This window comes from Agelaius phoeniceus, chromosome 3 (genome assembly GCF_051311805.1).
Source record: "Agelaius phoeniceus isolate bAgePho1 chromosome 3, bAgePho1.hap1, whole genome shotgun sequence".
NCBI lineage: Eukaryota > Metazoa > Chordata > Aves > Passeriformes > Icteridae > Agelaius > Agelaius phoeniceus.
This window is the reverse complement of record NC_135267.1, coordinates 896,883-919,618: the sequence shown is the minus strand read 5'-3', so window position 1 is coordinate 919,618 and position 22,736 is coordinate 896,883. Positions and strand designations below refer to the sequence as shown.

Here is a 22,736-nt window from a genome sequence, read left to right as displayed (position 1 = left end):
ATTTAACACACTACTTAAGAAAATGAATACAGCATAACTTTTTAACATAACACATATAATATTCATTTTAATATTTGTGAAAAGCCAATCATAAAACATGCATTTTTCCTGGTATGCTGTGAAAATAGTAATAAAAGTTAGGACAATAAGAGACAATAAAAAGCAAAGAATTACAGATGTCCGGGTGCCTGGCACTCTGCCAAAAAGCACACCTTGCTAGAAAAGGATTACCCTTTAAAAGCAATAATTTATTGTATATTTATATATTTCATATATGATTTAAATATTTTTTTAAACTAAGGGTGTTTCTACTTAATTTCAGCTTCGCCCCCCATCTTGTGAATCAATTTTCTTGGTTCCTCGAAATCTGAGCTTTCCCAATAAGTAGGCAATAATTCTTCTCTTAGGATCTTAGTGTCTCTTGCTGTTATCTCTATCCAGAGAGGATCATGAGAAGAATTTCTTGACCATCTTTTCCATTCCTTGAGCTAGTTACAAAAAGTATCTTATATCACATGGTTTCTATTTTAATGTTATGCTATGGACTAAAAACTATATTTACCACACTACTTAATTTAATACAGCACTACTTAAAAGAGATTAATACAGCATAACGTTCCAAGATAACACATATATTATTCATTTTAATATTTGCCAAGAGCCAATCATATAATATGCATTTTTCATGCCAGTGTCACTGGAAGGCACCACATCCAAGAATTGCTGAGGTTGGAAAAGACCTTTGATCTGTTTGTGCTCCTCCCCACAGCAGGGCCTGCAAGGAAGGAGGAGCCTGATGATCCAGCTGAGGGTGACTTTGGCCAAGGAGTCCTGGCAGAGACAGGGAAAGGTGCAGAGAACGGTCTGGGTGTACTGGAGAGGGAGCTGGGTCAGCTGGCACAGGTGAGGGACCCTGCACCCTCCCGATAGCCCAGGCCTGAGGCCACCCCCTCCTTGCTGCACTGGGTCCTCTCCACTGCACCCAGCTGTGGCACTGGGAATCCCAGGTTACTCCAGCAGCTGCACTGGGACATTGCCCACGCAGCCCAGGAGGTGGCACCATGGCCAGGGGCACCTCCACTCCCACTTTGGATCCCTGGATCCCAAAAGCACACCAGCTAACTGAAAACAATTTTCATATATACTTGTTCATTACATTGGTCAAATGCATATTCATGAGGATTATACCTATTCAAACATTCCTTTGAATTTACATGTTCGACACTTGACCCGTCTTCTTCAAGTATGTGCCACTCTGCAGATGAAATTTATATATTTTATTTCCTCACCAGACCCCCTGTTCCATGGTTTGACAGTTCTTGATAGCCTGGTTCTTTTCAATGTTAACTTATCATACAGATAAGATACTCCACGAGTACATGAAATCAATATTAGATATATCACACAATTATCTGAGTTATTCTCACCACTGTCAGTTAGTTACACAAAAAAAAAAGCAGTAGTCACTTCTGCAACAGTTAATGTGATAATACACAGCAAATAGTCTCTATTTTAGTATTTTGCAGGAGCCTAAACTGTAATATATTTATCACACAAAAATATATATAATTTTCACCGAGATGATGGTAAAAAGGCTGACAAATTAGACTACACAAAAAGCAGTTAAAAAGTGATTACAAACTGTACCGTACCAAAATAATTTGGAAAAGCCAATATGATAGTGAAGGGCAATGACTTACAAAGTTATTTCTTACAGACCACAGCAGCAACACAGCAAGCCCAGGTGTCCCCCATTGTGACCGTGGTCACAAGGGTTTTCAGGATGAAGAAGAGACGAGAATGTTGACTCCATGATCAGAAGGCTTGATTTATTATTTTATGATATATGTTACATTAAGACTATACTAAAAAGCAATAGAAAGGAAAAGGTTTCTTCAGAAGCTAGCTAAGCTAAGAATAGAAAAGAATGAATAACAAAGATCTGTGTCTCAGACAGAGAGCAAGAGCCAGCTCTGCCATGAGTGGTCAGGAAATCCAAACATCCACAGGAGACCAATCATGGGTCTACCTGTTGCATTCTACTGCAGCAGATAACCATTGTTTCCTTTTGGTTGCTGAAACTGCAGCTTCTCACAAGGAAAAATCCTAAGAAAGGATTTTTCATGAAAGATGTCTGTGACACGCTGTACCTGGCACTCAGCCCTTGCAGCATCACTCGTCTCTTGCACCAGCTCTGGCTCCTGTCACTGGCTCTGGGTCTCCTTGGCCTTGGGCTGGGCTTGGCAGAGTCTGGGCCCGTTCCCCTCCTCTCTTGCAGGTTCCCAGCAGAGCAGCTCCAGAGCAGAGCACTTCGCTGGGATCAGCCTTCTCAGCTCTCTACGTGTGTGACAGGCCAGGCTTGGTGCCCAGCCCTGCCTCCCTTGGCACCTGCCACTGACATTGGTTTCCCTGGATGTTGTGGTTTGGAGCTTCTCCTGCTCTCTCACTGTCCCTGCAGGCAGTGAAGCTGCTCCTGGAGCAGAGACCCTGAATGGAGCAGAGTCTCTGCTGCCACATCCCCTCTCCCAGTGCCACCCCGTGTCCCCTGCCTGTCTGTAGCACACAGAGCTGGAGTCACCCCCAGCTGTGGCTCCCCTGAGCACAAAGGAGACACAGAGCAGTCCAAATCAACTCCTTTATTAGCAGAGTGTGAAAAACGGCAATGGTGACCATGTTCATAGGGGTCTCAGGTTGAGGGAAGAGACAAGGACTTGACTCCATGTTTCAGAAGGGTTGATTTGTTATTTTATTATATATATTGCATTAAACCTGTACTAAAAGAATAGAAGAAAGGATTTCCTTATAAGGCTAGCTGAGAATAGAATAAGAAGGAATGATAGCAAAGGTTTCTGGCTCAGACTCTCCATCTGAGCCAGCTGGACTGTGATTGGCCATTAACTAGAAACAACCAACATGGGACCAATCACAGATGCACCTTTTGCATTCCACAGCAGCAGGTAATCAATGTTTACATTTTGTTCCTGAGGCCTCGCAGCTTCTCAGCAGGAAAAATCCTAAGGAAAGGATTTTTCATAAAAGATGTCTGTGACAGGCAATAACTTGTTTTAAAATTTTAAAAGTTTAACAGTAATAAAATAGCTATGAAAATAGTAATAACAAATTAAAGCAATAAGCATTTGGACAATCAGAGTAGGACAATAGAAGACAATAAAAAGCAAAGAGTTACAGACGTCTGGGTACGTTTTCCTCCTTCTGCCAAGCAAAAGCACACCTCACTAACAAAGGATTAATCCTTAAAAGCAATAGCCTATTGCATATTCATATATCTCATACATGATGCAAAAATTACTTTCAAAGAAAGGGTCTTTTCTGGTTATTGTCAACTACACCCCTACATCTTGTAAATCAACCATCTTGGTCCCTCAAAGTCTGGTTCTTCCCAATAAGGGGGCAATAGTTCTTCTCTTGGCGTTTTTGGTGTCTTGTTGCTCTTATCTCTATGCGAAGAATTTCTTGATTCTCTTATCCATTCCTTCAGCTACTTAGAAAAGTATCTTTCATCACATAGTTTCTATTTTATATTATGCTATAGCCTAAAATTTATATTTACCACACTACTTAAAAGAGATTAATACAACATAACTTTCCAACATAACACATGTAACATTCATTTTAATATTTGCAAAGAGCCAAGCGTGTAATATGCATTTTTCACACAGAGCCTGCAGGGGGTGAGGCTGAAGCAGCCCTTCAGCAGCTCTCCAGAAGGGCCTGGCCCTCGCTTGGCCCAGCGGGGTTGCAGCACCTGCACAGCAAAAGCCCCCACGGCTCCCTGGGGCAGAGCCAGCGGGTGCCACCTTCTGCAGAGCACAGCTCTGGTGCCACCAGCCTGCCTGGGCAGCACAGCCCTGCCCCAGGGCTGCAGTGGAAGGTGCTGGCAGACAGGATTCTCCACATGGGGCACTCCAAAGGCTTTTGCTCAGCAGAGAAGCCAAGGGCAGGAGCAGCTCCGCCTGGGGCTGAGGGCTGGAGGAAAGGGCAGCAGCCCCAGGCAGCTGAGCAGGAGCGGCTGCCCCGGACAGAGACACAGCACCCCTGGGACAGGGAGTGAAAGCACTGCCTGAGCCCCAGGGCAGTGGTGTCACTGCTTTCCTGAGCCCGCAGGCACAACGGCTCCTGCTGGGAGAACGGCCTCAGCTGATCCAGGAGGCTGCAATGAGGGAGGGAAGGATGACACCCAGAAGCCAAGCAGCCCAGCTTGCAGCCAGCGTGGAGCTGGCCTCAGGCCCTGCAGCCCTTTCTCCCAGCAGGGCAGCTCCTTGCTGCAGGAAAACTGCCCCTGGGACACTGTCCCTTCTTGTCTCACAGCAGCTGATCCAAGGGGTGCTTTGAGTGCTGCCTTTGCCCCGTCCCTGCCCTCAGGCTCAGGATGGCCACAAGGCTGATGGCCCCAAGGATGGGTTTGGTTTGGCTCTAGGACAAAGCTGAGGGGAATGTTTATGGCAAACAGGCAAGAGGATTCTGGCTTTTTCATGAAGCAAGGGAGCTGCTGAGTAATGGATGCTGTAATGCACCTTATTTCATAAATTTGGGATACCTTTGTCTTTACTGGACTTGAGAGTATCATCATTGTAACTGCATTTTGTGCAGAGCCTGGTACAAAGTTCTCCTAAACTGCAAAGCTGTTGTGGTTCTTCCTCTCCAAGGATGTGGCCTAACGCTTCTCCAGCTCAGACAGTGCTTCCTGCTTGGTAACTCTATACCACGCCTCAGGGATTTCTCCTTTGCCTTGAAATTTCCCATCGTACAAAGCTTCCAGCTGTGTCTTGAAATGCGACACAAACCATTTCCAGTATGCCTGCATGGATGGATCAGGAAGAATATTCCAAGTGGAATAAGGAGGTCCAGCATCCCGGTATCTCCTGTAGGGGTAAACTTCATTCTCACGAATCCTGAATCTGCAGTCACTTGCAACATCGCTGGAACAAATATCAATGGCGAGCTGGTCTGTCCCAATCCACGTCCATCCCGTCAAACCTTCTGGGCGATGGAAGACCAGCTGATGGTCTCCATCATGATTCTGCATTGTGTTTGTGCAGACAGCGCCACAAAAGGGACACTGCTCCCAGCACCCTGCAAAATGCTCCACCAGGATGCTGTGAGGCTGCCTTGGAAATGAGCTCAGGTCAGCAGCAGCCAATTCTTTCTTGAGCCTTTCCCTCAGGTCATCCAGAGCTTCTGCCATGGCACTGCTCAGGAACTCAATGTCTGTGACCTCCTGGTGCTCGATACCCTTCAGGTCACTTCTGGGCAAGTTGAGCACCTCTGACAGTACCCTGCAAAACTCATCCAGCCAGAGAGAGACTTTGTCTTCTCTGTCTTCTCTGTCTTTGACAATTTGGGTTGATAAAGAAACAGCTGACAAGATGTTTCGATAGAGATTATCAAGGGAGGAATCTAAAAACATCCCCAGCCTCCTGGGCCCATCTAAACAGTGACTCCTAACTCGTGTCTCAATGTAACTCTCACAAAACTCTTTTGGAGACATAAGGTACTGCCTGAAATACTCAAAATTTTCCTGTTCTGCCAGGTATCTCAGGATGCAAACTTCCAGATTGGCTCTGCTGCCCTGGAAATCTGGGGATTTCTGCATGTCCTCAGCGATGGCTTTAGCTGTCCTCTCATAGACTGCACGGCAAAGAGCTGGTGCAATCTTGTCACAAAGGAAAGCAGCAAATGTTGTGACAGAAGTGGCTCCTTGGCAGGAAATCTGGAAACATTGGAAGAAATCTTCTCTCTTGCTGCTCAGGTACTCAACTGGGTCATTTGCCTTTTGGAATGCTTCGTGCATGGCTTTAAACCTTTCCGCTGCTATTTTGCACAGATAGATCGACAAATCTATGCTGTAATCTCTGTTGAAAGTACATTTTGCATTGCTGGGGACAGAGTTGACACCTTTCTGTACTTCATTGAGTATTTCATGAATAAAATTTCGACTGTAATCGCGTTTCTCCTCCTCCTTCTTAGCAATGTTTGCCATCACACATGCTATAATCTTGTCTGTGATGTGTTGAAAGTTGATCACATCAGCATTGGAAAGGCTCCTGGGATCTGTGAAAAAGACGAAATACTTTTTCTTCATGATGTGTTTCTCTGGATCAAAAGAAAATCCTCTGCCTCTGGAAAATGACTTGATCCGTGCATGGATACCCGGCTCCTTAAAGTGCTCTACAAGGACATCGTCGATTTCTGCATCGATATCCACCCGTTCTGGAGGACGAGCAGCACGGGAGACTTTGGCAATCCAGTCATTCCAGACAAGAGTAAAGTTGTCCTTCAGTTCTCTCTCACTGAGGCTCTTCCCCTTCAGAGTCACAGCCAGCTCCCAACTCCTTTTCAGGAGCTCATCTTCATATTCCAACTTCCTTGCATCCAGTTTCTTCTGCTCCTTCTGTAGCTCAATGAGATTCTCACATTTCTTTTTTGTTTCATGAAGAAGAGTCTCTTTGAGTTCTTTCAGCTTCAGCTCTGTGCTTGATTTCCACTGGACCAGTATCTCCCGGTCTTTGTCTTCCCTGAAATACTCTTCCACTTTTTTCTCAATGGCATCACTTGTCTCTTTCACCAGCCCTTCAAGGTATTCTCTGGTGACATTCTGCAAGTCCCCATTCCGAATTTTGTTGTCCAGTCTCATTTGTACATCTAAGATGTGTTTCCTCAACATCCAGGTCCACTGACTAAAGGCATTTTCCAGTTTCCTGTACACAGCAATCTCCAGGGAATTCTTGAAGCTGAAAACAAAGTTTTCATTCAGCAAAGCATTCCAGAGGTCACTAACACGATCTTTCAGGCTCGAGAGCCTCAAAATGCTGCTCTGTGACTGCTTCTTGGCAGCCTGGAGGATTTTGCTCTTGAGTTGCTGGACGTTCTGGCTGTAGTTGGGGTTGGGTGGTGCCATTGGGGGGTTTCCTTCCCACAGGTGAGCAAAGTAGTGAATGTGGGTGTTCACATCAAAGCCAATGACATCGCTGAAGGAGGAGATGTCACAGAATTCCTGCTGAGCAGCTATCACGGTCATTTCATCCAGCTTTTCCTGCAGGCGCCTTTGTCCTTCCATGTTCTGCTCCTTGGCAGTTGCTTCTCCCACGTTTTGGTGGACAAAGAGGCACCTTGGGGAAAGATTGACTTTCTTCATCCTCAGGAAAGCCTGCACAGCGATCTGGAGAACATCTTGCATTTCTGATGGATTTTCGCCAAAGATATTGATCACAGTCAAGTTGCCGACACCAATGACAAAGGTGGCCAGCTCGTTGTCATGGTTCAGGGACTGTTTATTGGCCATCTCGATGGCACGGAGTCCCTCTGTGTCAACCACCAGCACAAAATCAAAGCCCAAGTCTTGCTGCAGCTCCTCGCCCACTGGGATGAGCTGCATGAAGGCTCCACGAGTGCATCTCCCTGCGCTGACATTGAACTGCAGACCAAACATGGCATTCAGCAGGGTGGACTTGCCTGTGCTCTGGATGCCGAGCACGGAGAGCACAAACACTCGTTTGTCCCCCAGCCTCTCAATTAAGCTGTCAAAGATTGCTCCCACCCAGCGCAAGGGCAGGTAAGAAGCGTCCCCATCCATCAGCTCCACGGGGTACCCTGAAACCATCAGCTCTACTGCAATTTCTGGAAGTTTGACAAAATCGTCCTTCTTGGAGTTCAATAATTCCAGAGCTTCGTAAATCTGCCCTACCTCTCTCAGAAGGTGCTCCAGGCCAATGGATGAATCGTTGATTTCATCAGAGAGGGTATCCAAGCGACTCAGCATCTCATCATTGCCACTGGTTTTCTTCTTGTTTTTCTTTCTTGACAGGATTTTAGACCATAACTCATGATAGTCTCTCCTCAGTTCTTCAAGGCGACCACAAGACAGCTCGTGCATAAAGACCTTCATCCACTGCAGGAAGTATTTCTTGGTATCTGCTGGCTGGGCCTGGAGAAAGCCAAGGAATGATTTCATCAGTGGGTTGAGAGGGGAAGCTCGCTCAAGTTGCTTTCTTCTTATTGCTTTCTTCTCATTTTCAATTTGGCTCCGATGATGCTCAACGCTCTTGTTCCTCTTCTCCTGCAAGCGAGTGAGTTCTTTGTCCTTTTGGCACCACTGGTACCACAGTTTTCCTTGAAGTGGCAGCAGCTTGGATTTGATCTCAGACAGCTTCTCTTTCTTCAGAAGCTCCACCAGCTCCTTTGCCTTTGCTTTGGCTGTCACACACGCGGGTTGATCTGCATCCACTACAAATCCGTGCTGGCGAGCTTTGTCCACACAGGCCTCCAGACTGAAACATGGATTAGAACCTTCCAGGAGATCCCCAATTGTCTTGGTCAGCTCATCCATCAGTTCTGCTTCGTTTCTGTTCTTGATCCCTATTGTTATGGTTTTGCTGGCTTGTCCAGCTGCAGTGTTCTCTTTTTCTGTGAGAAGACAAACCAAAGGCCTTTGTGACTGCCACAGGCCCTGCAGAAGCTTTTTGCCCCTGTTGTCCATGTGCTCCCAATCGGACACGAGAGCCACGTTGACAGCAGATATCTCCTGCAGGAACTGCAGCTGTGCTCCATGATCCCTGGCGTCTCCACGCAGGTTACAGAAAGCCACGCAGCGCTCAAAGGTGTCATTGGGGCTTCCACCGGGGCAGTACCAGGCGATCTCCACCAGCCCTTCCATCAGCAGACGCTCTCTGGTGCTGCCTCTGCAGTGGCGGTGGAAGAAAGTGTCATGTTTGCGTTTGCTGAGCAGAGCGTTCAGGAGCTGGGACTTGGAAGAGGAGGCCGAGCTGCCAATGCGGATGAAGGACACGATGGGTGTCTGTGCCTGAAAGATGAGTTTGTTGCTGAAACTCTTTGCTTGGGCCTGCTTTCCTGACTTGTCCACCTCTTTCCAGCTCCTTTGGATTTGGCTGAGGGCGTAGAGCGGGAACTCGATGCGTGAAGTGCTCGGGTTGGGCACCAGGAGAGGCAGCGCCAGTTGGCAGAACGCCAGCTTGGTTGCCAGGGACTGTCTCAGGAAGTCATCAGCACAATGGAAAACGGCCATCTGCAGGTCCATGGGGTGCACATGGCTGTCCCTGCTTGCACATTTAGGAGCTGCTTCCATCAGCTTATCAAGAAAGTTTTCAAAGGAATCTGATTGTTGGTTCTCTTGCTCGCTGCTTTGTGGCATGGGTGCAAGGCCTGGATTGCTCCTTTCCCAGCAAGTCAGGTATCTCACCTGGTAATCCACAGTTAACAGCTTTTGCAAGAAGTACAATGGCAGTTCCTTGTCCTGGCTGGGTGGGCCGTCCTGCAGAGATGTCTTGCAGATGGTGCGGAAATCTCCCATGCCCATTTTCCTTGGATAGTGACTTTCCAGTCCAAGGCGCTTGAGCAACTGGAGGAACTCCTGGTTTGCAATGGCTTCACTTTCTTTGGATTTGCTGCTGTCTGACTTGGACTGGGACTGACTGGGGGGCTCTGGTTTTGGAAAAGTGTCTTCCAGGTCGCTGAGTATGTTCTGCATCCTCTGTTCATCCCATTTCTCATCCAAGCACCCACTGATCAAGGAGTCCAAGTCACGTTCCAGCCTCTCCCATTCTTCGCCTCCACTGTGCTTTTGGAGGAGATTCTTTATCCGTGGGGACCACAAGCCTTTCATGTGATCTTCCATGAAAACTAAACGCTCCCTTTTCTGCTCAGGGGACAGCTTTTGACATTCTGGTGTCACAGTCAGACCCGTCAGCAGGAGGAATGCCTCAGCTCTGTCCGCATCTTGCTCCTTCAGGTTCATGTACTCCTCATGTGCTGCTTCCATTTCCTTGGCCATGTACTGAATTTCTGGGTGTCCAAGGAGGTGCTGAAAATTGCTGCTTTTCACCTGGTACCCTGTGCTGGTCACAATCAAGAGCACCAACAGTTCCATGTCCTTCTGAGCCTGTTCCTGGAGAGACTGGAGTAAGGAATAAATGGCCAGGCTGCTGGTCAGGGTGGCTTCTATCTTTGCTTCATGAACGTCAGAAGCAGAGCTTCCTGGTGCGTAGGTGACAGCATGGATGTGCTCCTTCATTTGCTGCAGTGTTTTGATGAGCTCTTGAAGCTCAGAGACTTTGGGAGATCTGGGAAGCGGGTGCTCAGTCTGGAAGACCCATTGCATAATGAAGGAAGCCTCAGGGAAGTCCTTGACAGAGTAGATATGAGGATTCAGGAGGCTCCTCAACATTACCTTGATAGTGGTGGTGTTTTCTGGAGGTGACTCCTGGCAGCTCCGCACGGTGTTCACCAGGAAGTCCTGCAGGGCTTTGTCTGACAGGCACACGTTGATCCACACACTGGGGTTCCTGGTTTTTGCACTCAGATCATCTTTTAGCTCCATCAGCATGAACAGCTTCTCTTCAACCACTGTCACCTCCCAGGCCTTCACAGTCCCCATGAAATCTCTGGCCTCTTGCACTGCACTGCCCAGTTCCTCTCCAAAAGTCATGCCAAGGCTCTGATTCGTCAGCGCTTTGTACCCAGCCCTGAGGGCTCTGCTCATCTGACCAACAGACTTAAAATCCCCACAGTGATTGCACAGGATAATGTCCCACACTGGGATCAGCTCAAAGCCACGGTCAATAACGCACCACGTTGTGTTATCAGACACGAGCCCTGTTTTCCACTGAGGAAGGGAAGCTGTGTCTGCTGGGCCCCCTGTGTTGACCACGTAGAGCTGAATTGCTGTATGAGAACTCTCTGCAGCTCTCCCCATGACAGAAGCCTGTGAGCTGGATTTGGAAACATCCAGGGTCCCTTCTACACTGGCCCCAAAGCCACCCCAGCTGGCCCCAACAAAGCTGTTCAGTGCTTCAGACGTTTGTCGCTTCACCTCTTCGCGCTGCTCAGCCCGGAATCCTTCTGTAGACGCCTTCCACCAGAATATCCCCCCAAAGTGGAGGGGACCCTGGTTTATGTGGGACCCAAACCTGCTGAAGAAGCTCTCACACTTCTTCACCAAGGTGGGGCTGTCTTCTTCCTGACTGAAGCTCAAAAGCTGCTCCATGTCTTGCAGCTCCCGTAGAGCGGCATCCGAGAGGCGAAGCTGATGCCTTTGGAAGTAGCAGGAGGCCAGAGGGATGTACTGGTACTTGGTGGTGCAAAAGTAGCTCTGCTCAGAGCGGGACTGGTGGGTGTCCTGTGACTGTGAGGAGCTGCTGTGATCTACACTCCCTCCCAGATTAATCCCCCAGAATGAGGATTTGGCAGAAACGCTCACGCTGAACCCCAGCTGCTCCATGGACTTGGTGAAAGTGGATTCTGCTGCAGAGGAGGAGAACTCCTTCCTCTCAAGCAGCGATCCTTGCTCGGGACCGGCGAGCTGGAATCCCTCAGGAACCCTGAGGAGCTGCTCTCGCTTTGCCAGCACATCTTCAGGTCTGCTGGTTCTGTAGATGCCCTGCAGGGCCAGTCCCCCTGACGCCCGCCTCAGCACCTCCGTGTCAGGGATGTTCTCCCTCCTGCCTGCTGACTGCTCCTGCTGCTCCAGCTGCTTCTGGATGCTCTCCAGCATATCTGCCAAGGGTTTCTTTGGCGGTGGCCAGAACTCTTTGGGAATCTCCATGGCTTGCCACAGAGTCTCTGCTTTCTCCCTCAGAGCATCCTGGCTGTGGCTGCGGCTGTTGAGCATTTCTGTCAGATCCTTCAGAGCTTGTTTGGCCTCTTCCTGTCTTTGCTTTGTCTTCTCCAAGTGCTCCTTCTGCACCTCTTTAATGGTCGTTTTGTCATCTTTTATTTTCAGGAGTTTCTGGAGTGCCTTTTTCTCCCAGGGGTGCTGTACCTCACACTCCAGCCTGAGGTAGTCTTCGTATTCCAGATGTTGCAGGGCTTCTCTGCACTTGATTCCCAGGATCTGTGTCACTTTGGGCAGCCAGTATCCAGCATCCAGTCCTTCCTTCTGGAATGCCTCTGCCAGGAGCTGTGTCTTTGTATCCTCCTCCTGTGCGTCCTCCTGCGAAGCCATGGCTGTGGAGGAAGAACAGAGACATTCCCTAAGGTGTTGTCAGAGGCCCCAGGCTCCTGGCAGAGGCTCTGAAGCAGCTGCAGCCCTTGGGATTGCTCCCACCCGGCTGCTGGAGCCAAGCCTGGGATGGCACCAGAGCCAGGGTCCCCTTCCCAGCCCCGTGGATGTGCCTGTTGCTTTCCTGTTAGCAGGATCAACCCTGAAGGTGAGTGTGTACCCTAGAGACAGCACAGACACCCAGAGACACAAACACAGACACACAAACACAGACACAGAGACACACAGACACACAAAAACAGACACAGACACACAGAGACACAGAGACACAAACACAAACACAGACACACAAACACAGACACAGAGACACAGACACAGACACAGAGACACACAGACTCACTCAGCCACACAACCTGTCCTGGACAAGGTGCTGCCTTCACCATCGCCCACATCCTCCCAGCAGAACCCCTCCATCCACAAGTGCAGACAGCCAGGGGCAATCCTGGCTCCCTGGCACAGCCCCTCTGCCCGTCCAACAGCCCTGCCTGCATCCTGCACCCTCTGCCCAGCCCAGGGCTGCCCTGCTGGCTGCCTGGCCCAGCCTGCTGCTCCCAGCACCCGGAGGCAGCGCTCACACACTCCCCCCATGGGCACCCCACACTCCCCAGACACGCTCCCCCCATGCCCCCCAGGGGCTCTGAGCTGTGCTCCTGCTCCAGCTGCCAGCACAGCCCCTCCCTCGCCCCTCTCTGGCCCCTTCCCAGGAGCTGCTGCTTCCTGGCACCCTCAGGGGCCCACCCCAGTGCAGGGGAAAAATCCACCTTGTCCCTGCCCTCAGCTGTGCCTGGGGCATCCTGGTGACCCATCAGAAGTGACTGGAAATGCTGGGACTCAACTCAGAGAGGTGCCCTCTGTGATCTGCTGCTCGTTAGCACAGAGGGTCTCATCAGGCAGGTGCCCTTTGCTGGCAGTCTTGGCTTCAGCCACCACAGAGCCACCGAGTTCAAAATCTCTGGTGACAGGAGGAAAAGTGCCTGCAAACCTTTAACTGGGCACCTGCCTTTAAACCTCTGGGTGTTTGACTCTTTCACACAACTCTGAGAATTGTCCCAGTGTCAGTTCACTTGGATACTGGAGAGATTTATTCCTTACAAAAATCCCATCTGAGCAATCAGCTTTGGTCCCACCAAGGCTACAGCCCTGTCACCAGCTCAGGTACTGATCCCAGGGGCTTGGGCTGGGCTCCAGCACCCTTCCAGAGCCTTCAGGGGCAGCTTTCCCTCTGGAATCCCTGCAGATTTGGGCAATGTGTGCAAGGGCTGTGGGCTCTGATTCTCCTCACCCACCTCACAGCAGATGCTCCCGTTGCTCCCAGCCTTGGCTTCCCAGCAGACACAGGCAGCCGAGGGCCCCAGCTCAGGGGACACAGCACAGGGGCAGTGGCAGGCCTGGGGTACACGGTGGGTGTGGAGAAGAAGATGGGAACCCCTTGAGAACTCAGGAGGAAGAGCAGCAGGAAGGAAAGGCCCCAAAACCTAAAGGAGAAGAGCAGAGAGTCAGCAGAAGGCAACCCATGAGCACGGCAGATTCATTCCAGGGAGCACGGGAGGCCAACCCTTCTCCTCCACTGAGAAATGCCCAGGCAGCAAAGACTGCTCAGGGCTCTTCTGGGGAGGTGAGCAGAGCAGGGTTTCCCCTGGCACCTACATCCACGTTCCCCCACCAGAAGGAAGCTGGACATGCTGGAGAGGTGGGACAGAGCAAAGCCCCTGAGGGTCACCAGGGCCAAGTGCAGGCGCTGCCCCTGGGCTGGGGCAATTCCAGGCACAGACACTGCTGGGAAGGGAATGGACTGAGAGCAGCCCTGGGGAGAAGGACTTGGGGCTGCCGATGGGTGGGAGGCTGTGCAGGGAGCATCTGTGCTCTGGGGGCAGCAGAGAAGGCGAGCAGGGGGCAGAGCCAGGGGAGCAGCGCTGCCAGGGGGGCAGCAGGGCCCTGTCCCACCCCTGCCCCATCGCGCAGCTGCTGCTGGGGGGAGGCTCAGGGCCCCGCAGAGCGGGGAGAGGCAGCGCTGGGCTTGGATCCCAGCAGGCACCGAGCCCCCCCAGCAGCTCGTGGGCTGTCGCTTTGCAGTTAAAATGTAACTTTTGTAGTTAAAATAGAAACTGTGTATGTGGGATATTTTTTTCAAGAAAGGAATGAGGTACTCGCAGCAGATAGCAGCCACAGGACACCAGAATCTTTCAGAGAAAAATAATTTATTGCTCCCTTATCAGAAGAAACGAACTTCTTCCTGCCTCACTCAGGTCTGAGACGCTGTCAGGATTAAGAGGAAGAAGCTGACACTGCCCAGACAGAATCCTGGGTTTGAATGGAATTTATGCATCATGGATGAGGTGTATGAATATGCAATGCGCTATTACTTTTAAGGGTTAATCCTCTGTTAATGTGTTTCCTTTTCTGGGCTTATTTTGCCCAGAAAAAGGAACCCGGACCATCTGTAACTCTTTGTTTTTATTGTCTCCTATTGTCCTAATCCCAATTGTTCAAATTATTATTACTCTAATTACATTACTATTTTTATAACCATTTTATCACTATTAAATTTTTAAAATGCTAAAAACAAGTGATTGACATTTTTCACAGGCACATGTCCAGCTGCTCCCTGGGCAGCAGAGCCTCAGTGCAGAGCGGCTGCTCAGGATGGGAACTGCTGGCTCAGGGTCACTGCTGGAGCTCGTGCACTTGAGCCACTTGTCCCAGCCCTGTTCCCTCCCAAATTCTGTCCCCCTGGAGCACTGTGAGGACTGGTTCAGTCTCAGGAGCCAGAGGCTGCCCTGGACTGTGGTGGTTTGGAGGCAGCCCCGACATGGGAAGAGGTGAGACTCTTGACTCCATGCTTCAGCAGGCTTATTTCTTATTTTATGCTATATATTATATTAAAACTATACTAAAAGAATAGAAGAAAGGATTTCATCAGAAGGCTTGCAAGGAAAGGAAGGAAAATGGATGATAATAAAATCTTGTGGCTGACCAGACAGTCCGAGACAGCTGGACTGTGATCGGCCATTAATTAGAAACAACCACATGAGACCAATCAAAGATGCACTTGTTGCATTCCACAGCAGCAGATAATAATTATTTTTATTTTCCTCTGAGGCTTCTCAGGAGAAAAAGTCCTAAGGAAAGGATTTTTCATAGTGACACTGGACAACATTAACTGTGACGCTGGACAACATTAACTCAAGCCCAGCCACACCCTGAACCTGCCCCCAGGCACCCTTGGCACTCCCTGCGCGGCTTCCCAGTGCTGCAGGAATAGGGAAAAAGCCCCATGTGAGGGTGTCAGTGCCCGCAGAGAGGCACTGAGCACATTCAGGGCATAACTGGGATCCAGCTCCTCCTTGGAAGCAAAGGAGGGAAGCAGCAAGGCTGGCAGCAGGACCTGCCCTGGGAATGCCCGCACCCCGTTTCACTGGAGCAGCCCCCCGAGAGTGTTTTGCGCAGCCCTGCCCCAGGGAAAGGGGCTCTGGGAACACGGCTGCCTCTGCGGGGCTGTCCCAGGGACCAGAGCGCTCTGGGTGGCGATGCTTAGACTGTAAGGGAGCAGAATGCCACCCTCCCTGCATGGGCAGGAGCAGGAACGATCCCCCGGCTCCTGCCCTCAGGGGAGCGCAGCCATCGGCCCCACCGCGGGGCTGGGGGTGCCCGGGCCGGGCAGGGTCGGCGCCGCCTGCGGGCAGCGTTTCCCGGCCGGGCACGGGCTGGCGGCGGGGCAGGGGCTCCGCTCGGCACCTGTGCCCGGCCGGCCCCGCTGCCGGCTCTCGGGGCAGCCTTTGCGCCTCTGCAGCCTTCCCTGTGCCCCCGCATGCCCCGCATCCCTCCTCGCCTTCCCCCGCCGCTCCTCGCCCGGCCCCGTCCCGGCTCAGCCCCCGCAGCGCACACGGCTCCCCCGAGCTCCCCAAAGCGGTGCCAGCAAAGGCGGCTTCCTGCAGCCCACGCTGGGAGCGCACAGCGCCCGCCCGCTGCCCTCAGGCACCTCTTCCCCTGCCCTGGCACCTCCCCAGCCCTGGCAAAGAACAGGAGGCAGGAGAGCAACAAGATCCCGCTCCCGGCTGCTCCCGGCTCCCAGCCCCGCAGCTCATCCTCATCCTCATCCTCATCCCCGTCCCCATCCCCGTCCCCATCCCCATCCCCATCCCCATCCTCATCCTCATCCCCATCCTCATCCTCATCCTCATCCTCATCCTCATCCTCATCTCCATCCTCATCCCCATCCCCATCCCCGTCCCCGTTCTCATCTCCGTCCCCATCCCCTACCTTCCCCCTCCGGTGCCTGCAGCTCCCGTGATCGGTGAAGCCCAGCACAGCCCACCCAGCTCTGGCTCCTTTGGAGGGAGCTGTTTCCCTTTATATGGGAGCGGTGATTCCACAATTACTGCTTTCCCGTAAATCTTGTGATTTTCTGCAGCAGTGTGAAAGTGAAACTGCTGATGGGTGGTTTGGGGTGAAAGTTTTTTTGGTGAGATGTGGACTTGAGGGTGTTGGAAGTCTTCTCCAAGATTTGGTTTTGGCTTTAGAGAAGGAAAATAAGAAGAAAAGGATTAAAAGTTGTTGTTCAACGTGTAGCATGGGACATGTCTGCCATTCTTTATTGCAGCCCTGGTCATTTGGGGGATACTTTCTCCAGTCAAGTCTGACAGTGTTGGATGAACAGAGCTTTTATCATACCACTGCATATCCAGTAGCTATCCCCACTTACTTGACTTTATTTTACATTGTCACACCCCTTACCAGGAGTCCTTATGTGGCTCCTGGGGGTCTGTCTTTAATATCCCATGTCCTTTTTAGGGGGATGTTCCTTGACCCCCGCTTTTGAGTAAGGGAAATAACCTTGTTTTGCACAACTTCTGCTTTGTCAGCCTTGCACAGCTGAGCTGGCATCCTGCTTCCATTTTTCATGACTTCTGTTTGCCTGAGTTACATCCTTTATCTGTTTCTCCAGGGCTGTGCTCTTCTCCTGTCCGTATCAAATCCCTCCTCTACTTGCTCCTAAGTTCCTTTGGGAGCCAGTCTCTTAAGATTTTTATTTCCTTTCAGAGTGTAAGGCATTAAAACAGCTGCAACACTGAATCTTGATGCTGGCTAAAACCACACAGCAATTATTAAGGTGGTGATTATAAACAGATGTTTCACCAGGTCCAGCTGGGTACCCAGGAAGGACGTTTGGTCCAAATTTCTTCAAATCTCCAGGAGATGGCATCTTGAGCTGTTGGTTTGGAAATTTGGGTTTGTTTCCAAGTTTCCTACATCTGTAGACGCTCTACAGTGTTTTTTGGTCAGTGAATACACAGCAACTGGAGTTAATTACAGTCCATATTCCTCCTTGTGATGCTAAAACAAAGTCTAGTGCCATTTGGTTTTGTAAAACAGCTTGTGACAAGCTCTTGACTTCTTCCCAGGGGGCTTAGGCCCTTTTAATTCTGGAACATGGTATCCAAAATTTTACTTTGTGCGGTTTCAATGCAGTCAAAGTTGTCAGCAGTGCTTGGAAAGGTCCCTTGCACTTTGGCTGGAGTGGAGCAGTTCCCCAGTCATTCAAACAGAGCCAATCTCCTGGTTGGAACTCGTGCCCTGGTGTGTCCAACCACTGCAAATCCTGAAAGGTTTTACTGAGAGAAATGAGGTAATTATTCAAATCCACCCCTCCTTTGAACATGTGTGGCTCCTGGAGTGTGGCACTTGCTAGGGTCGACCACAGAGCAGCTCACAGGGGCTGATTCTGCTGGTGCCCCACAGCTGAATTCTGCTTTGAAGCAGAGCACCAGGTAAGGCTTGGGCACAGCTCAAGGAGGTTTCCTGACACATTTTACCCAATTTCAATTTGATTGTATAATTCACTCCCTCCACTTTGCCACTAGCCTGGGGCCTATAAGGAGTGTGAGGATCCCAAGCTATTCCCAAGGCTTTCCTAAGCTGTTGTATCACTTCTGCAATAATGTGGGAATCTGTGTCTGATGACATTCCCAAAGGTACCCCCGATTTTTGATTTATTGTCTTTTTGGGGTTTTTGTATTTATTTGATTTGACAGTACTTTAGTCACTTCCCTAATCTGGTTGGTGTGACAAGGGAAGGTTTCTGGCCACCCAGAAAAGGTTTCCACCAGAACTTTGTAATTCTGGATTTATACCCCCCCCTTCTCTGGGCAACTCAGCAAAATCCATCTGCCAGTGTTCACCCAGAACATTTCCAGGTTTTGTGGCTCCCAGCATTGTTTTGTTGGCCTTGTTAGTGCTGTTTCTTTAACAAAGAACAAATAACAAGTTACAAGTTAACAAGTAACAAATCCAACTTTTGTTGGATTCCTGATTGCACAATCTGAGCCATTTTAGATCCAATCATAGATTTTTGCAAGCGTCTCAAAAGCTTTTCAGCACTCCTATGAGTGTCTTTGTGTTTGTGACCCCCTGTTTCACACAAGATCAGTTCTGGGACTGCTTTCTCTCTGCCTGGGGTAACTGCCCAGCCCAGTGGATTGAATTTTGCTTCTAAGGTTCTGCTGTTCTTATCAGCTCCTGCACTGGGCGGGCTCTGCATTTTTGGGGGGTCACAGTGATCTCGGGGCTCCTCCAGCACTGTTCCTGCATGTGTTGCTCAGTCCCAGCTGCTTTGTCCTCTCGTGCCATCTCCTCTGCTCCCACAGGCTCTGGGACACCCACAGGGACATCATCTTCACTCTGGGGACGGGGGGAAGGTGACACTTATAAATGACTGTGTAGCTGTTGGCTTTTGCTATCATATTGGCTTTTGCAAATTATTTTGTGCTGTTTGTAATCACCTTTTTATTTTTCATATAACATAATTTCATATTTATGATTCATTTTCATATTTATTTCGTTTCATATAATTTTTCAGCCTTTTATGTTTAATACCCTAAGCCCTGTGTAGATTATATATTTTAGTGTGATAAATATATTATAGTTTAGGCTCTCACAACATATTAAAATAGAGGCTTTGTCCTGTGTATTATAACATTAACTTTTGCAGAAGTAATTGTAGTTGTGAAATAATAACCAATGCTTTTATTTTTGTAGATGACTGACAATAGTGAAATAACTAATATTGATTGAAAATACTTGTAAAAATGGCTAAAATATCTGTATGATAAGATAACATTGAAAAGAACCATGCAAAAAACACCAAAAGAGCAAGGAGGGATCCACCACTGACCCTTCAGCTATCAATAATTGTCAAACCACAGACCAGGGGGCCTTGTGAAGAAATAAAATACAAAACCCTCAAAATCACGTCTGCATTGTGGCACATACTCTGCAATGAGGTCAGGGGTCAAACTGAGCTAAAGAATTCCAGGAACAAATAAACTGAAGTGAATTTTGAATATGTATAATCCTCATGAATATGTATTTGACCAATGCAATGAAAAATATATGAGAGTTGTTATAGTTAATAGTACAAGTGGCTATGGCTGCGCATCCAGCACTGTTACTTTTGCTTTATCCCTTTTATCCCTTTTTAAACTTCTAAAATCTTCAAAGAGTGTGTGGTGGTGTTCATAGGGGTCCCAAGAAGAGGGAAGAGATGAGGATCTGGCTCTGTGTTTCAGAAGGCTGATTTATTATTTTATGATATATATATATTATATTAAAACTATACTAAAAGAATAGAAGAAAGGATTTCATCAGAAGGCTTGCAAGGAAAGGAAGGAAAATGGAATGATAATAAAATCTTATGACTGACTAGACAGTCCGAGACAGCTGGGCTGTGATTGGCCATTAATTAGAAACAACCACATGAGCCCAATCCCAGCTGCACCTGTTGCATTCCACAGCAGCAGATAACCATTGGTTACATTTTGTTCCTGAGGCCTCTCAGCTTCTCAGGAGAGAAAAATCCCAAGGCAAGGATTTCTCACAAAGCGTGTCTGTGACAAGGAGCGCGCCTCGTTTCTCCCAGCACCATCCCCCGGGGAGCGCAGCCCCTGCCCCGGGCCCGGGGGGTGCTCACCGCCAGCGAGGCTCCGCAGCTCCTGCACCTCCTGCTGCAGCCGCAGCCGCAGCAGCTCCCGCAGCAGCTCCCGGCGCCGGCTCCGCGGGGTGACCCCCATGCGCCGCAGGGAGCCCTCGCTCAGGAGCAGCAGCGCCCGGCCCGTCAGGCCGTGCTCCCGGGCCAGCCCCGCGGCCCCGCCGTGCGCCGCCAGCCACGAGCCCGCCTCGGCCCCCGACCACTGCCCCGCCGGGCGCTGCGGCCCCTCGGGTACCTGGGTGGGACGAGAGGGAGCTGGCTGACCCTAACTACCTGTAGGGTCAAGCTGCTACCTCTGTGACAGTGTCCCCAGCCCCAGCCCGAGCACAGCCCTCGGTCGCATCCCTGCACTGCACCCTCATCCCTGTCCTCAGCCCATGGGGGTCCCCAAATCCCTGCCTGTGCGGGTCCCCCATCCTCCACCCCCGGGGATCCACAAATCCACAAATCCACCCGTAGGAATCCCCCCCTCCTTCACCCATGGGGATCCCTCATCCCCTGCCCATGGGGGTCCCTGAAATCCCCACCCATGGGGGTCCCCAAATCCCTGCCTGTGCGGGTCCCCCATCCTCCACCCCCGGGGATCCACAAATCCACAAATCCACAAATCCACCCGTAGGAATCCCCCCTTCCTTCACCCATGGGGATCCCTCATCCCCTGCCCATGGGGGTCCCCAAATCCCTGCCTGTGTGAGTCCCCCATCCTTCCCCCCTGGGGATCCATCAATAACTACCTGTAGGAATCCCCCCTCCTTCACCCATGGGGATCCCCGAAATCCCCACCCATGGGGGTCCCCAAACCTCCTCCTGTGGTGTTTCACATTCTCCCCATATCTGGATACCCAAACACCTACCCATGGGGTGTCCCATCCTCCACCTGTGGGCATCCCACACCCTTCATTCATGGGGGTTCCCAAACTGCCACCTGTGGGGGTCTCACACCCTCATCCATGGATTTCTCCCCTCTTCCACCACTGGGGTTCCCTGGCCCCCCACTGCAGCTGTCCAGGGGGGTCCCCAGCCCCTGCCCACTCTCACCTCAGCCTCGGGGCTCCCCTCCTGGGGTGCCTCAGCCCCATCCTCCGCCGGGAGGTCCATGTGGGGCCGGGGCAGGGCACGGGGCCAGTTCTGGCTCCCTGCAAACGGGGCTCCGTCAGCGGGGGGGGGGCTGGATCGGCCCCCCCATATCCTGCCGGCCACACAACCCCCCCAGCCCTCCGCCCTGGCAAACCGGCATCCCAGGGTCCCTGCTGGGGGCACACAGCCGGGAACTGTCCCCTCCTCGGTGCCACCCACCCCGTGCCCCCCCAGCACAAGGGGCTGCTCCCGGGGGTGGCGGCCGCCCCGCCCGTCCCGCCGTGACACGCTGGTGACACCGGCCCGGCTCTGCCGTGCCCTGAGCCCGCAGGGGACACCGGCACCGCCCGGCCGGGATCTCTGACTCCTTCCTTCTTATCCCCCCCCTCTTCCTACCTCGCTCCGGGTCCGTGCCCAGCCCCAGCAGAGCCAAAGGAACCTTTGCCCGGGCGCTGGCTCCACGGGCACAGCCCCGGGCGTGCCCGGCAGCCCCGAGCGCTGCCTCGCCGGGCACAAGAGACCCCTGGGCATCCCGGGAGCCGAGGCACGGGGCCAGGCGGGGTTCGAGTGGGCTCCATCCGGACCGGGAGCCGCGCAGGGGCTCTGCCGAGGCTCCCGCAGCCCTCCCGGATCGCTGCCGCCAGCCCACCCCGCTACCCTGAGCACCTTCCACAGGACGCACCGGAGCGGCTTCAGCCTCGATGGTGCCGATGGCAGCGAGGGTCCCGCAGGCTGCGGGGACACAGGAGAGGCACCGGCGGAGCAGGGGAGGAGCGGGATGAGCCTCCAGGATGAGTCACATCCGACGGGCTGCAGCCCTGCCCGGCCGAGCGTGTGCGGGCCAGTCCCGCCTGCAGCTGCCCAGGGCGCTGCTCTGCCCCCGCAGCCTGCAGGGGGTTAAAGCCCCCCAGATAACACCTGCAGGGTGGGCAGGGCACGGCTGGAGTGCCCGTCCCTGGAGGGATTCCACAGCCGCGTGGATGTGGCACTTGTGGGTTAGCGGTGGTGTCAGCAGTGCTGGGGGAGTGGCTGGACTCAATGAGGAGTTTTCCCCCAGTTTTCTTTTCTTTCCTAAGCGATTTTGTGATTCTAAAGCAATCCCGGCCCTTCTCTGGCCCTGGCAGTTCCCCTCTCCCCCTGGAGCAGTGCTCTTGCACAAGATTTCCAAGGAAGAATCAACAGGACAGCCTGGGTGCTGCACCCATCCCTTATCTCAGCCGAGCAGGGCCAGGCAGCAGCTGGTGGGTGGCAGAAACTGCTTCTGTCAGAAAAAGGACTCAGAGGTGTTTGTGAGGTGATTTAGGAGAAACTCTGCTCCCTGGCAGGTCAGAGCAGCCACCCTCAGCATGGTGAAGCCACGAGGAAGAAGTGAAGAAAATAACGAGGAAATTAAACAAAAGAACAAAAATCTCATCTTCCCAATGCTCGGGAGAAGGACAGCCCTGCACACTTGAAGTTTGTCAACATCTTAGAGCCACTGCCAGGGCCTGAAGGGGCTCCAGGAGAGCTGCACAGGGACTGGGGACAAGGCCTGGAGGGACAGGAACCAGGGAATGGCTCCCAGTGCCACAGGGCAGGGCTGGATGGGATCTTGGGAATGGGGAATTGTGCCCTGGCAGGGTGGGCAGGCCCTGGCACAGG

At 51.5% G+C, this 22,736-nt stretch overlaps 1 protein-coding gene across 1 annotated transcript; it reads right to left on the bottom strand.

The window, feature by feature from the left end:
• Positions 1-1,262: 1,262 nt before the first annotated feature.
• LOC129133278 (interferon-induced very large GTPase 1-like) lies at positions 1,263-21,132 on the bottom strand. The gene is made up of 5 exons (XM_054652982.2): positions 21,057-21,132; positions 16,769-18,712; positions 16,295-16,548; positions 13,321-13,509; positions 1,263-11,979 (listed from the first exon to the last, which is right to left on the bottom strand). The coding sequence occupies exon 5, from the start codon at positions 11,975-11,977 to the stop codon at positions 4,676-4,678; it is 7,302 nt and encodes a 2,433-aa protein (XP_054508957.2). The 5' UTR covers positions 11,978-11,979; positions 13,321-13,509; positions 16,295-16,548; positions 16,769-18,712; positions 21,057-21,132; the 3' UTR covers positions 1,263-4,675.
• Positions 21,133-22,736: the final 1,604 nt, after the last annotated feature.

Excerpts from the sequence above, each read along its gene's own strand:
- LOC129133278 (XM_054652982.2), bottom strand. The coding sequence starts at position 11,977 with ATGGCTTCGCAGGAGGACGCACAGGAGGAGGATACAAAGACACAGCTC.